A 14,561-nucleotide genomic window follows, 5' to 3' on the forward strand; every position below is an offset into this window, starting at 1 on the left:
CGGACGTTAACCACCATCTTTGGCAACAGAATATCCATAACTATGACGATAATTATTTAAGAGCCAATTTGCTGAATGTCTATCGATTTTCAAACATCATTTGTCGTCCAGTTTTCGTAAAATGTTTTTTTCTAAGATTACCTAACATTGTTGAATTGCTTAAAAGAGTGCGCTTTAAAGAAATAGTTGTTTGTTCCTTTCGTTCATCACAATGACATGTTACGGTGTAAAAATGTTAATGGCGGATAAAAAATGTATATAAATATTTATTCCAACTTGTCAATTCAATTTGTTTTCTCAGCACTAACAGGACTTTAGCAGTTTATGGTTACAACGGTATAGAGGCTCGGCACTTTTTTTTAAATGTACACTTCATGGTAATGGTTCTTAGTGTAAACGTCTTTGATTGTAGGAGCTGTGGATCAAAAAAGAAAGTAGAAATAGTATCATCTTATATGAGAGGAAGTAGTCTAACATCATGTCTAGGATCAGATTTCCATTTATCACAACCGTCTGCTTATATTGGTTTAAAAGGCACTTCGGTAGGGATTTATCTACTGACAGTTATTTTCATTTATCAGTTTAAGTACTATAAATAAGCTGACAACCATGCCATTAGTATACTGCATTGTTTGAAGTGAAATGTTTAGTTTACTTGTCAGATTATGAAATTATTCTGCAAAGCCAATACATAATATATATAATTAACTGAATAAGCTAACACGCAATTAGTAATTATAACGCATGAAAATAAAAAAATAAAACATTTCATTTTAAATCGCTACACGATGCTAAAATCGAACTGATCCGGTTAATTTGCTGGTTTAGAGAAGATAAAGCTTTGGAAAAATAACATTATATAATAATAATTATAGCCTGAAGCATTAAACATAATTTCGGTTAATTTCAAATTTTGTTCATACTTAAATACAACCGACATAATAAACTCAAAATCCAGTGAATATAAAATTGGTAAAAAACTGGCACACAAGTTATGAAAATAATGAATAACAAATTATATTCACGTGCGAACTTTGAGCATATATTAAATAATATTTTCTTGATATCAGATCAACGCATTTTAAACGAATTTTATATTGTCAAAGCAAAGAAAAAAAGGAAATAATTAAATTGAACATAAAAGTCAAAGGTCATATATAGTCAGCATCAAAATGGTGCATCATTTAAATACCGATAGGGCATATTATATTGAACATAGTGGATTTTTCTTTCACAAATGTACTTTGTGTTAACCATATACACCTTGCACAATTATGAAATAGCTCTCAAACACCATACTCAAACCATAATAGATTATTACATGTAAATGGAGAATATTGGTAAAAGAGGACGTCTTGTCAAATAAAATACAATGTTATACAATGCATTTTCTGAAATATAACAACATTTATACATTGTTACCACTATTGTCATGATCATGATATTATTTATATTTATATTGGTTTATGTCGATGTGCTGTATGTGCATAAGACTTAATAAAATTTCTGTTCTGTTATGTTCTGTTCTATAATAATGTCGTTCTGTATATAAATATGTACTGGTCTCACTGAACGTCTGTTAGTTCTAAAATATGTAAAACAATATTTATATGACAAGGAATGAACTAATATAATTGTAACACATTTATGACTATTATGCTATTTCATTTATTTACAGTGTGAAATCATACATGTCGGTTATTGATTTACTTACATAGTATCCTCAACTATCCATCATTCGTCACCGTAAGCATTTGTACACGCATAAAAAAGATAATTATCGAATTTTAAGGTAAGCTCTAAGCACTTACCTGTAGTTAATAGCCTTTAATCAATTGGTTTATCAAGTTTTAGCTGCAAACCATCCAAAATAAATTGTCGACAATCCGCAAGACAACAACACACTGCAGAAAATGTCTATCCCATTTTAGTCTCAAGGTCGTCAACCCATCACATCCTGTCGCGTCACATCACGAGAAAGGAAATCATCGGCCACATGACCTTCATTCATTTTGTAAACAAAAGCAGACGAAATATCAAATTTATTTTTAGGATAAAATTTCTATGAAAATGGAAATGCGAGACTACATGAAAAACAGATACGGTGTCGAATGAAAGTCAGTGACGAATGATGGATACTCAATGACGTTACTATTTAAAAGTTGGCGTAGTTATTTTTTTTTTTTTTTTTTTTTTTTTGTTACAAAGCAAAGTTAAGACATTTTTTTACAAAAAAAAATTGTGAAACTTACAATTAAGATTGTATGATTGTTGTTGTTTATGACATTCTAAACTTACAGTTTTAAGTTTTAAAGTAATTTTGGTCATTAATGTAATTAATTAAGTCATAATTGCATTATCTTTCAGGCTTGTACTTAAGTAAAATCCATTCATCAATGCATCATATTTCAGAGTTTAAATGTTGAAGTGAAATATAACGGACGGTCGAAATGGCATCAAAACAATCAAAATTTGCAGGCATACACAGCTGGAGCAACATATAATGAATCAACCAACTACCGAATGACAATAAAATCCAATGATCATCACCAGACGTATGTATTTATCCGCAATGTATTCAACCGGTTTCAGTTATCTGAAATTCAGTTTTTAGTAACGTTGTAGAGTGCACTATTTTTTTCATCTTCCTAAGTAATAGATTTATGCTATATCAATCCTTTCCGAGTCATCTCAAAGAGTGTATGTTTAAGAACCAGCGGGAAGTTAGCAGTAGAGCAGTAACAGCAGTATTACTGCTATTACGTGCTATTACTGCTATAACGTTGTAGCAGTAATAGCAGTAATACTGCTGTTACTGCCGGAACGTTATAGCAGTAACAGCAATATTACTGCTACTACTGCTGGAAGTTATAGCAGTAGCAGCAGTATTACTGCTATTACTGTTGTAAAGTTATAGCAGTAACAACAGTATTACTGCTGTTACTGTTGGCAGTTTTAGCAACAACAAAAATATTACGGATGCTACTATTGGAAGTTATAGCAGTAACAACAGTAGTTGGAAGTTGTGCAAAGTACAATATGAAATCAATTTTACTAATTAATGCATAATTGGCCATCGAAAATTTTTCAAAGCTGTTCTTTTTATAATGTTTTTGTCTATTTATGTCTCAGGAAACGGGCTTAAAGCCCTCTTGCTGCTGTTATTCACAACTTTTATGTAGGCTTTAGGATGCATTTCACGATATCGATATATTGTTAGTATGTTTGTTTAAAAAGTACTACATATTACATTGTCGGCGGATGTTCAGGATACCAATGGCATCCAATTTTTTAAGAGATTTTAATGTCCGAAATGGGCCCAAATCTTTATTACTGCTGTAATTCACAGCGTCCAGTGGGATTTTGGGATGAAATAAAACATGTGGATATACTGCTAGTATGTATGTAAAAATAATAGTACATTTAACATAGCCGACGGATATTCAGGATGCCGACGGCATACGTCCAAAGAAGGCCTCATTGCGAAATTAGAACATGTTTTCATACTCAGTTTTTGCTTTATTCTGTACCGAAACGATGCCCTTAAGCCAATATTTGGTCATCTTAGGTCACTGTTGGGGTCTTTATAAGATACGAAATGAAATTAGTTTCAGCACTTTATGCATAATGTTTCGACAAAGAACGGTGAAATGTCCGGAAAATCTAAATTTAAAGCATTTTATAGATGAACTGAAATGGGCTCGAATCCTTGTTACTGCTGTTATTATCAGCTTCCAGGAGGACTTGAGGATGAATCAAACCAGGTGAATATCTTGCTGGTATGTATGTCCAAATAAAGGTATATACTTCATTGCCGACGGATACTAATTATACCGACGGCATACGTCCAACGAATACCACATCACGAAATTTGGTGGTCAGTTGCTGCTATTTTCTGCACCGAAACGATGCCATTAAGACAATATTTAGTCATCTTAAGTCATCATTAGGGCCTTTATGAGATATAAAAAAAATTTCGTTTTTAGCAATTTATGCATAATGTGCTGATGTCGAACAGTATAATGTGTTGAAAATCGTATTTTAAAGCATTTTTCAGGTATCTAAAAATGGGCTCGAATTCTTATTACTGCTGTACATCACAGCGCCAAGGTGGACTAGAGGATGAATAAATACATGTGGATATACTGCTGCTATGTTTGTCCAAATGATAGTATATATTTCATTGCCGACGGTGTTTCAGGATGCCGACGGCATACGTCCAAAGAAGACCTCATCACGTAATCAAAACACGTTTTGGTGCTCAGTTACTGCTGTATTCTGCGTCGAAACGATGCCCTTAACCTTAAGCCAATATTTTTGCAACTTACGTCATCGTTGAGACTTTCATAATAATGAAGTGAATTAAGTTACAGTAATTTATGCAAAATGTGCCTACGAAGAACAGTGAAATGTATTGAAAATCTTGATTTTAAGCAATTTTTAGGATATATTGCTGGTATGTATGTCCAAATAAAAATACATATTGCATTGCCGGCGGATTTTCAGGATGCCGACGGCATACGTCGAAAAAACGCCTCATCACAAAATAGAAACATATTTTGGTGCTTAGATGCTGCTGTATCCTGCGCCAAAACGATACATGTGAGACACGATTTAGTCAGACGTCCAAACATGGGCTCGAATCATTGTTACTGATGTAATTCACAGCGTCCTGAAGGACTTGAGGATAAATAAAACCATGTGGATATATTGCTTGTGCATATGTTCAAATGATAGTATATACAACATTTCCGGCGGATTTAAAGAATGCCGACGGCATACGTCTAAAGAAAACCTCATCTGTGATCTGGAACATGTTTTGGTGGTCAGTTACTGCTGTATTTTGCGCCGAAACGATCCCCTCAAACCATTATCTAATCATCTAACGTCATTGTTGAGGCCTTTATGAGATAAAAAATGAATTTAGTTTTAGCAATTTATGCAATATGTGCCGGCGAAGAACAATGAAATGTGTTGTAAATCGTAATCAAGCATTTTTCAGGTGTCCGGAAATAGGCCCGAAGCCTTGTAACTGCTGTAATGCGTTGCGTCCAGGAGGACTTGAGGATGAATCAAACTATGTGGATATATTGCTGGTATGTATGTCCAAATAATAGTACATATTGTATTGCCAGCGGATTTTCATTATTCCTACGGCATACGTCCAAAGAATACCTCATTTTGAAAATGGAACATGTTTTGTTGTTCAGTTACTGCTGTTTTCTGCGCCGTAGCGTTGCTCTTGAGCCAATATTTGGTCATTTAAGGTCATTGTTTGGGTCTTTATAACATACGCAATGCAATTAGGTTCAGTGCTTTATGCATAATGTTTCGACAAAGGCCGGTGAAATGTGCGGAATATCTCAATTTAAAACATTTTCCAGGTATACGGGAATGGGTTTGAATCCTTGTTACTGCTGTTATTCTCAGCGTTCAGGAGGATTTGAGGATGAATCAAACTATGCGGATATATTGCTGGTATGTCCAAATAATTGTATATATTACATTGCCGGCGGATTTTCGGGATACCGACGCATACGTCGAAAACACGTCATATTGCAAAATTGAAACATATTTTGGTGCTTAGTACTGCTGTATTCTGCGCCGAAATAATGTACATGAGCCACGATTTGGTCTCCTTAGGTCATTGATAAAGTCTTTATTATATACAAAATAAAATTAGTTTTATCGGTTTATGCTTTATATTCCTGCGAAGAACGATTTTTAAAATCTCTTGATAATCGTAATTTTAAGCCTTTTTCAGCTGTCAAAAAATGGGACCGAATCCTTGTTACTGCTGTAATTCACAGCGTCCTGAAGGACTTGAGGATAAATAAAACCATATGGATATATTGGTTGTGCATATGTCCAAATAAATGTACTTACACATTGCCGAAGGATTTTAAGAATGCCGACGAAATACGTCCAAAAAGACCTCATCTCGAAATCGGAACATGTTCTGATGGTCAGTTACTGCTATATTCTGCGCCGAATTGATACCCTGAAACCAATATTTGATCATCTTAGGTCATTGACGAGGCCTTTATAAGATGTAAAATGAATTTAGTTTTAGCATCTTTAAAATGCATCATATACAGACAAAGAACAATGAAATGTATTGAAAATCTTGAGGACGTGAGGATTAATCAAACTATGCGGATATATTGCTGGTATGTATGTCCAAATAAAAGTACATATTGCATTGCCGGCCGATTTTCAGGATGCCGACGACATACGTCGAGAAAACGCCTCAGCACAAAATTGGAACAAAATTTTGGTGCTTAGATACTGCTGTATCCTGCGCCGAAACGATGCACATGAGTTACTATTTGGTCTCCTCAAGTCATTGATGAAGTCTTTATTATATACAAAATAAGATTAGTTATAACAGTTTGTGCTTTATATTCCGATGAAGAACGGATAAATAGCTAAAATTCGTAATTTAAAATATTTTTCAACTGTCTGCAAATGGCTCGAATCCTTGTTACTGCTGTAATTCTCAGCGTCCTGAAGGACTTGAGGATAAATAAAACCATGTGGATATATTGCTTGTACTTATGTTCAAATAATAATACAATTCACATTGCCGACGGATCTGAAGAATGCCGACATCATACGTCCAAAGAAGACTTTATGTCTAAGCTGGAACATGTTTTGGTGCTCAGTTACTTCTGCCTCTTCCCCAAAACGATGCCCTCAAACCAATATTTGGTCATCTTATTTTTGAGGCCTTTATGAGATATAAAATGAATTTAGTTTAAACAATTTATGCTTTATTTGCCGACGAAGAACGATGAAACGTGTTGAAAATCGTAATTTTATGCATTTTTCAGGTGTCCGAAATGAGCTCGAACCCTTGTTACTGCTGTTAAGGAAGAATTATCAAGAAACAAGATCCTACTTTTCTTTATACTTATTTAGATCTGAAATGTTCTTCGAGAATCTGTAAAGCACAGACATTTAAAACGTGTCCTGTTGTGTACTTCCAATTTTATCAATGTCATGTAGAATGAATACTTTTTAGTCTATTCATCCCTTCAACAATACGACACGCTCATTTGTCTCTTTTTTTCATCAATTTTAAAGTAATAGAATTTAATTAATTGACAAATTTCGGATGTTTCAACCACACCCGAGTTAAAACGAAATGGAACCGAAAAATTACGGCATGGAACGGATTTTACTGCCGTTCTGTCCTTTTTACGTGATTAAATATAAATTGAAATATGACTGATTTTCAGGTTAAATGCTTGAATTTCATCTATGTATTGTACTCAATATGATTGACTGATACAAATATAATCTTATACGCAAACATACTTTCTCAAAAAGATACATTGAACGAGAATGCCTTTATAAAAAATATCGTACTTGACCGCAGTGGCTAGCGGTCCGGTAACCGGACCCGGAGTCTAGAGGTCCGGTAACCGATATACTTGTACTGTTATGTACTGTGTTATCAATGTATAAGATTATTGCCAGGGAAAGATATAATATTTGTTGTCATGAAGTTTCCTTTAAGTACCTTTTTTTGTAAATATTTTTGTAAACAGCTCTCGCTCGGACATATTGAGTATTAAATAATAAAATAATTTTGGCGATTTCCGTAAGTTACTGTTACTTACTTTAGCAGTACAACGAATTCAGCATTTTATGAGCACAAAACAGTCTAAGTATTAAAGTAAAAGCATAAGTTTATTATTTTAATCCTTTGATCCTGTGAAAAACACAAAATTGATGAAAGATTAGGCCTACATTACTACGCACAGTAGCTAATTACTATTAATAATCAATTGAATTGGCGATAGCGTTTTCATAGTCATGAACGGTTTATCATATCATTTTGCTTCTGGTCAGTTGCAATGTACAATTATATTTAGAACAAGAAAAAGAAAGCGAAATCTGTTTTTGATGAATAAATGAACTTTGCAAATAACATTTTCAGAACTTTTCATTATTCATCCTAATTATTACTGGAGCTCTAGCTAGACGTTGTCAAATTTATAGGTTAGTGCAATTCATAATGTGATATGAACTATCATTATTTATATTATTGTTATTATTTATCCTCCTTCAGGATGCTGTGAATTACAGCAGTAACGAGGATTCGAGCCTATTTTTGAAAATCTGGAAAAAATGCTTAAAATTACGATTTTCAATATATTTAACCCTTCTTCGCCGGAATACAAAGACGATGTTAAACTGCTAAAATCAATTTAATTTTGTATATAATAAAGACTTCAACGATTACCTAAGAAGACCGAATCGTGGCCTCCTGAAAATCCGCCGGCAATATAATATGTACTGTTATTTGAACATACATACCAGCAATATATCCACATAGCTTTATTCATCCTCAAGTCCTCATTGAAGCTGTGAATTACAGCAGTAACAAGGATTCGAGCCCATTTTTGGACTTCTGAAAAATGCTTAAAATTACGATTTTCAACAGATTTTACCGTTTTTCGCAGTAATATAATTCATAAACTGCTAAAACTAATTTTATTTTGTATATAGAAGAGACTTCATCAATGACCTTAGGACACTCGTGTCTCATGTGCATCGTTTCGGCGCAGAATACAGCAGCATCTAAGCACCAAAATATGTTTCAATTTTGTGATGAGGCGTTTTTTCGACGTATGCCGTCGGCATCCTGAAAATCCGCCGGCAATGCAATCTGTACTTTTATTTGGACATAGATTCCAGCAATATATTCACATAGTTTGATTCATCCTCATGTCCTCCTGGACGCTGTGAATTACAACAGTAACAAGGATTCGAGTCCATTTTCGAACACTTGAAAAAATGCATGAAATTACCAATTTCAACACATTTCATATTGTTCTTCGTCGGCACATATTGCATAAAATGCTAAAACTAAATTCATTTTATATCTCATAAAGGCCTCAACAATGACAATAGATGATTAAATAATGGTTTGAGGGGATCGTTTCAGCGCAAAATACAGCAGTAACTGACCACCAACACATGTTTTACAGATTACAGATGAGGTCTTCGTTAGACGTATGCCGTCGGCATTCTTTAAATTCGGAAATGTTGTATATACTATCATTTGAACATATGCACAAGCAATATATCCACATGGTTTTATTTATCCTCAATTCCTTCAGGACGCTGATTCGAGCCCATTTTTGGATGTCTGGAAAATGCTTAAAATTACGATTTTCAACAGGTTTTGCCGTTCTTCGCAGTAATATGAAGCATAAACTACTAAAACTAATTTTATTTTGTATATAATAGAGACTTCATCAATGACCTTATATATATAGGAGACCAAGACGTGTCTCATGTGCATCGTTTCGGCGCAGAATACAGCAGCATCTAAGCACCAAAATATGTTTCAATTTTGTGATGAGGCGTTTTTTCGACGTATGCAGTCGGCATCCTGAAAATCCGCCTGCAATGCAATATGTACTTTTATTTGGACATTCATACCAGCAATATATCCACATAGTTTGATTCATCCTCATGTCCTCCTGGACGCTGTGGATTACAGCAGTAACAAAGATTCGAGCCCATTTTCGGACACCTGAAAAAAGCTTGAAATTACGATTTTCAACACATTTCATTGTTCTTCGTCGGCTAATATTGCATACATTGCTAAAACTAAATTCATTTTATATCTTATTAAGACCTCAACAATGACATCAGATGACTAAATAATGGTTTGAGGGGATCGTTTCGGCGCAAAATACAGCAGTAACTGGCCACCAAAACATGCTCCAGATTACAAATCAGGTCTTCTGTATACGTATGCCGTCGGCATTCTTCAAGTCCACCGGCAATGTTGTATATAGTATCATTTGAACATATGCACAAGCAACATATCCAAATGGTTTTATTTACTCTCAAGTCCTTCAGAACGGTGTGAATTACAGCAGTAACAACGATTCGAGCCCTATTTTGAACATCTGGAAAATGCTTAAAATTATGGTTTCCAACAGATTTTACCGTTTTTCGCAGGAATATAAAGCATAAACTGCTAAAACTACTAATTTTATTTTGTATATAATAGAGACTTCTAGTGTCTCATGTGCATCGTTTCGGCACAGAATACATTAGCATCTAATCACCAAAATATGTTTCAATTTTGTGATGAGGCGTGATTTCGACGTATGCCGTCGGCATCCTGAAAATCGGTCGGCAATGCAATATGTACTTTTATTTGGAAATGCATACCAGCAATATATCCGAATACTTTGATTCATCCTCATGTCCTCCTGGACGCTGTAGGTTACAGCATTAACAAGGATTCGAGCCCATTTTCGGACACCTGAAAAATGATTGAAATTACGATTTTCAACACATTTCATTGTTCTTCGTCGGCACATATTGCATAAATTGCTAAAACTAAATTCATTTTATATCTCATAAAGGCCTCAACAATGACATTAGATGATTAAAAATAATGGTTTGAGGGGATCGTTTTAGCGCAAAATACAGCAGTAACTGACCATCAAAACATGTTCCAGATTACAGATGAGGTCTTCTTTAGACGTATGCCGTCGGCACTCTTTAAATCCGCCGCAATGTTGTATAGACTATCATTCGAACATATGCACAAGCAATATATCCACATGGTTTTATTTATCCTCAATTCCTTCAGGACGCTGTGATTTACGGCAGTAACAAGGATTCGAGCCCATTTTCGGACACCTGAAAAATGCTTGAAATTACGATATTCAACACATTTCATTGTTCTTCGTCGGAACATATTGCATAAATTGCTAAAACTAAATTCATGTTATATCTCATCAAGGCCTCCACGATGACATTAGATGATTAAATAATGGTTTGAGGGGGTCGTTTCAACGCAAAATACAGCAGTAACTGACCATCAAAACATGTTCCATATTGCAGATGAGGTCTTCTTTAGACGTATGCCGTCGGCATTCCTTAAATCCGCCGGCAATGTTGTATATACTGTCATTTGAACATATGCACAAGCAATATATCCACATGGTTTTATTTATCTTCAAGTCCTTGAGGACGCTGTGAATTACAGCAGTAACAAGGATTTGAGCCTATTTTTGGACGTCTGAAAAATGCTTAAAATTATGATTTTCAACAGATTTTGCCGTTCTTCGCAGTAATATAAAGCATAAACTGCTAAAACTAATTTAATTTTGTATATAATAGAGACTTCATCAATGACCTTAGGAGACCAAGACGTGTCTCATGTGCATCGTTTCAGCGCAGAATACAGCAGCATCTAAGCACCAAAATATGTTTCAATTTTGTGATGAGGCGTTTTTTCGACGTATGCCGTCGGCATTCTGAAAATCGGTCGGCAATGCAATATATACTTTTACTTGGACATACATGCCAGCAATATATCCACATAGTTTGATTCATCCTCATGTCCTCCTGGACGCTTTGAATTACATCAGTAACAAGGATTCGAGTCCATTTTCAAACACTTGAAAAAATGCTTGAAATTACCATTTTCAACACATTTCATTGTTCTTCATCGGCATATATTGCAGAAATTGCTCAACCTATATTTATTTCATATCTTATAAAGACCTCAGCAATAATATTAGATGACCAAAAAATGGTTTGAGAGCATCGTTTTGGTGCAGAATACAGCAATAACTGACCATCTAAACATTTTCCAAATTACAGATGAAGTCTTTTTTGGACGTATGTCGTCGGCATTCTTCAAATCCACCGGCAATGTTGTATATAGTATCATTTGAACATATGCACAAGCAATATATCCACATGGTTTTATTTATCCTCAAGTCCTTCAGGACGCTGTGAATTACAGCAGTAACAAGGATTCGAGCCCTATTTTGAACATCGGAAAAATGCTTAATTACGATTTTCAACAGATTTTGCCGTTTTTCGCAGGAATATAAAGCATAAACTGCTAAAACTAAATTTTATTTTGTATGTAATAGAGACTTCATCAGTGATCTTAAGAGACCAAATCATGTCTCAAGTGCATCGTTTCGGCACAGAATACATTAGCATCTAATCACCAAAATATGTTTCAATTTTGTGATGAGGCGTGATTTCGACGTATGCCGTCGGCATCCTGAAAATCGGTCGGCAATGCAATATGTACTTTTATTTGGAAATGCATACCAGCAATATATCCGAATTCTTTGATTCATCCTCATGTCCTCCTGGACGCTGTAGATTACAGCATTAACAAGGATTCGAACCCATTTTCGGACACCTGAAAAATGCTTGAAATTACGATTTTCAACACATTTCATTGTTCTCCGTCGGCACATATTGCATAAATTGCTAAAACTAAATTCATTTTATATCTCATAAAGGCCTCAACAATTAGACGATTAAATAATGGTTTGAGGGGATCGTTTCAGCGCAAAATACAGCAGTAACTGACCATCAAAACATGTTCCAGATTACAGATGAGGTCTTCTTTAGACGTATGCCGTCGGCACTCTTTAAATCCGCCGCAATGGTGTATAAACTATCATTGGAACATATGCACAAGCAATATATCCACATGGTTTTTTTTTTATCCTGAAGTCCTTCAGGACGCTGTGAATTACAGCAGTAACAAGGATTCGAGCCCATTTTTGGACGTCTGAAAAATGCTTGGGGAGGATATAAGTTTAGCACTTTCTCAAATCTTAATGTTGCCTCGACCAGTAATTTAAAATCTTGTGTAGTTGATTCGTGTATTAAGTAGTTAGAAGTTGTTTGAAGTTGTTTTGATCGTCGATAGATATGTAATCCTATTTTGTGTTTGTCTCAATCTATGGCTGTTATGATTTTCCGGTCTGTTTGATTTCCCGGAAACACATAGCACCCAAAACACAGTTATATAGCCATGCATCGCAAAGTAGGCATGCAACACAAACAAACTGCAAGGGGAAAATATACACTATAGTACACGGATTATGTTAACGGATAAATTATATTTGCGGATAACAGAGATATCTGATTAAACTTGTTTTGGCACAATGGCATTCTTACACAGATTTTTCACAAATATGACGAAAGACAATGCTTCAATGAAAGCACTTTTAAATTCCTTCAACTTACAGCTCGTAATCATTAGAAAAAAACAGTGTTAAATGCATTTTCACTGTCTCCCAGCATGGCCTGTTTAATGTTGAAAATAGTACTCGGATTATCAGTTTAACATTTTATTGGGCATTTGTGATGGCAAAATATGCTCAAGGTAATCAAGGTATCCGAGTGATTACGACGTTTTTCGTGACACTCAACAGATGGAATTTAAGCTGTGTACCCTCGACAGTATTTGTAATAGCCTAACGAATTCAAGGTATTGGTATTTCGGGAGAAATAGAGCAGTTATTTGAATTAAATTACAAAAACTCATTTTAGCCGTAGCAAAAATAATTCATTGAAAGGAAGCAGATGGTCGTTTTGTTTATGGAGATGGCCAAGTATAATGCAAACGGATTGTCTATACGCTGCAATTGCCGAAAACTATCTCGAGTTCGGACGAACAAGATTGGCATTGATTTTCTTATTGTGTTCAAAACAAACAAAAAATGACTGACTTGCCAATGAAAATCAATTAAAATGTTGTAAAGTTTAGAAATCTATACTGGCAGAAAACAAAAAAAAATGTAAAGGTTTGAAATCTAGCAGGGCCGGGTAAAATAGGAATGGCATTTGAAAAGCCACAAAAAATAACTGGATGTTGAGATGGCTGTTGCTGACACACACTAAGTTGGTTTGAACCGAAACCAGACCAACTTTTTACCGATGATATAACTGTAGTTGATAATTCAGCAAAAATGTCTGTCGAACCCTTTACATTTGCTATCTTCCATGAAATATAATTTGTCATTGGCTGGTTCTCCCTTAGCCAGAGCCCTTATCATACAAACCACTCTCAAACTTCTCAACTTTTATCTTGCATTATCTCAAGAGGAAGGAAATCTATTGCAAGGCTGCCTAAACAGAAATGTTTGTTTTTACTAATAGTACATTAGCCCGTTTTATGGTAAATATAGGTACTGAAAAAATATTTCAGCAATAACCAAATAAACTTAGTCAATCGGCAATGCAAATAATGTCTTTTGAGAATGCATGTTCAAATTTTGGTTTGGAACGGTAAGAGGGGTATACATATTGCCTTTCAAACTGGTTAGATCATGCATGACAATAGACAATCAATATAAAATAAAAATGTATAAACAGTACAACTTGTATTAAGAGACCACCCAAGGAAGGACAAAACGTGGTCTCTTAACATAACTTATTAACACAAATGGGAACTGAAAAAGTGGTCGCCTAATAAAGTGATTGTTTAATAAACGTTTTATTTAAAGCAAGTTAAACTTTATCTGATTTTAGATTAATAAACGTTTGTTCGGTTCTGTTACTTGACAGTCATATTTCAGTCATAATGGCTGATTCAACCTTTGATGGTATTTTTTTATTCTTATCTTATTAAATGAATGTTTCACTTTCTTATTGCCTTCGCTTACATTCTTATTTGTTAACTGCTTCTTTTTATTCTAAAACATATGTTATCTTATTACAACAAAACACGCAAACTAGAATGTGCTGCTACATTCATTTTC

General features: G+C 34.6%; 1 protein-coding gene across 1 annotated transcript in view; it reads left to right on the plus strand.

Moving 5' to 3' along the window:
- Window positions 1–14,561, plus strand: part of LOC128554576 (neurogenic locus notch homolog protein 1-like) — a 51,834-nt gene that overhangs the window by 17,887 nt on the left and 19,386 nt on the right. The window contains exon 10 of the mRNA XM_053535844.1: window positions 2,413–2,555. Coding sequence (XP_053391819.1) covers window positions 2,413–2,555 — 143 coding nt within the window. The remainder of the gene's footprint in view (window positions 1–2,412; window positions 2,556–14,561) is intronic.

Source organism: Mercenaria mercenaria, unplaced genomic scaffold, assembly GCF_021730395.1.
Source record: "Mercenaria mercenaria strain notata unplaced genomic scaffold, MADL_Memer_1 contig_543, whole genome shotgun sequence".
Classification (NCBI taxonomy): Eukaryota; Metazoa; Mollusca; class Bivalvia; order Venerida; family Veneridae; genus Mercenaria; species Mercenaria mercenaria.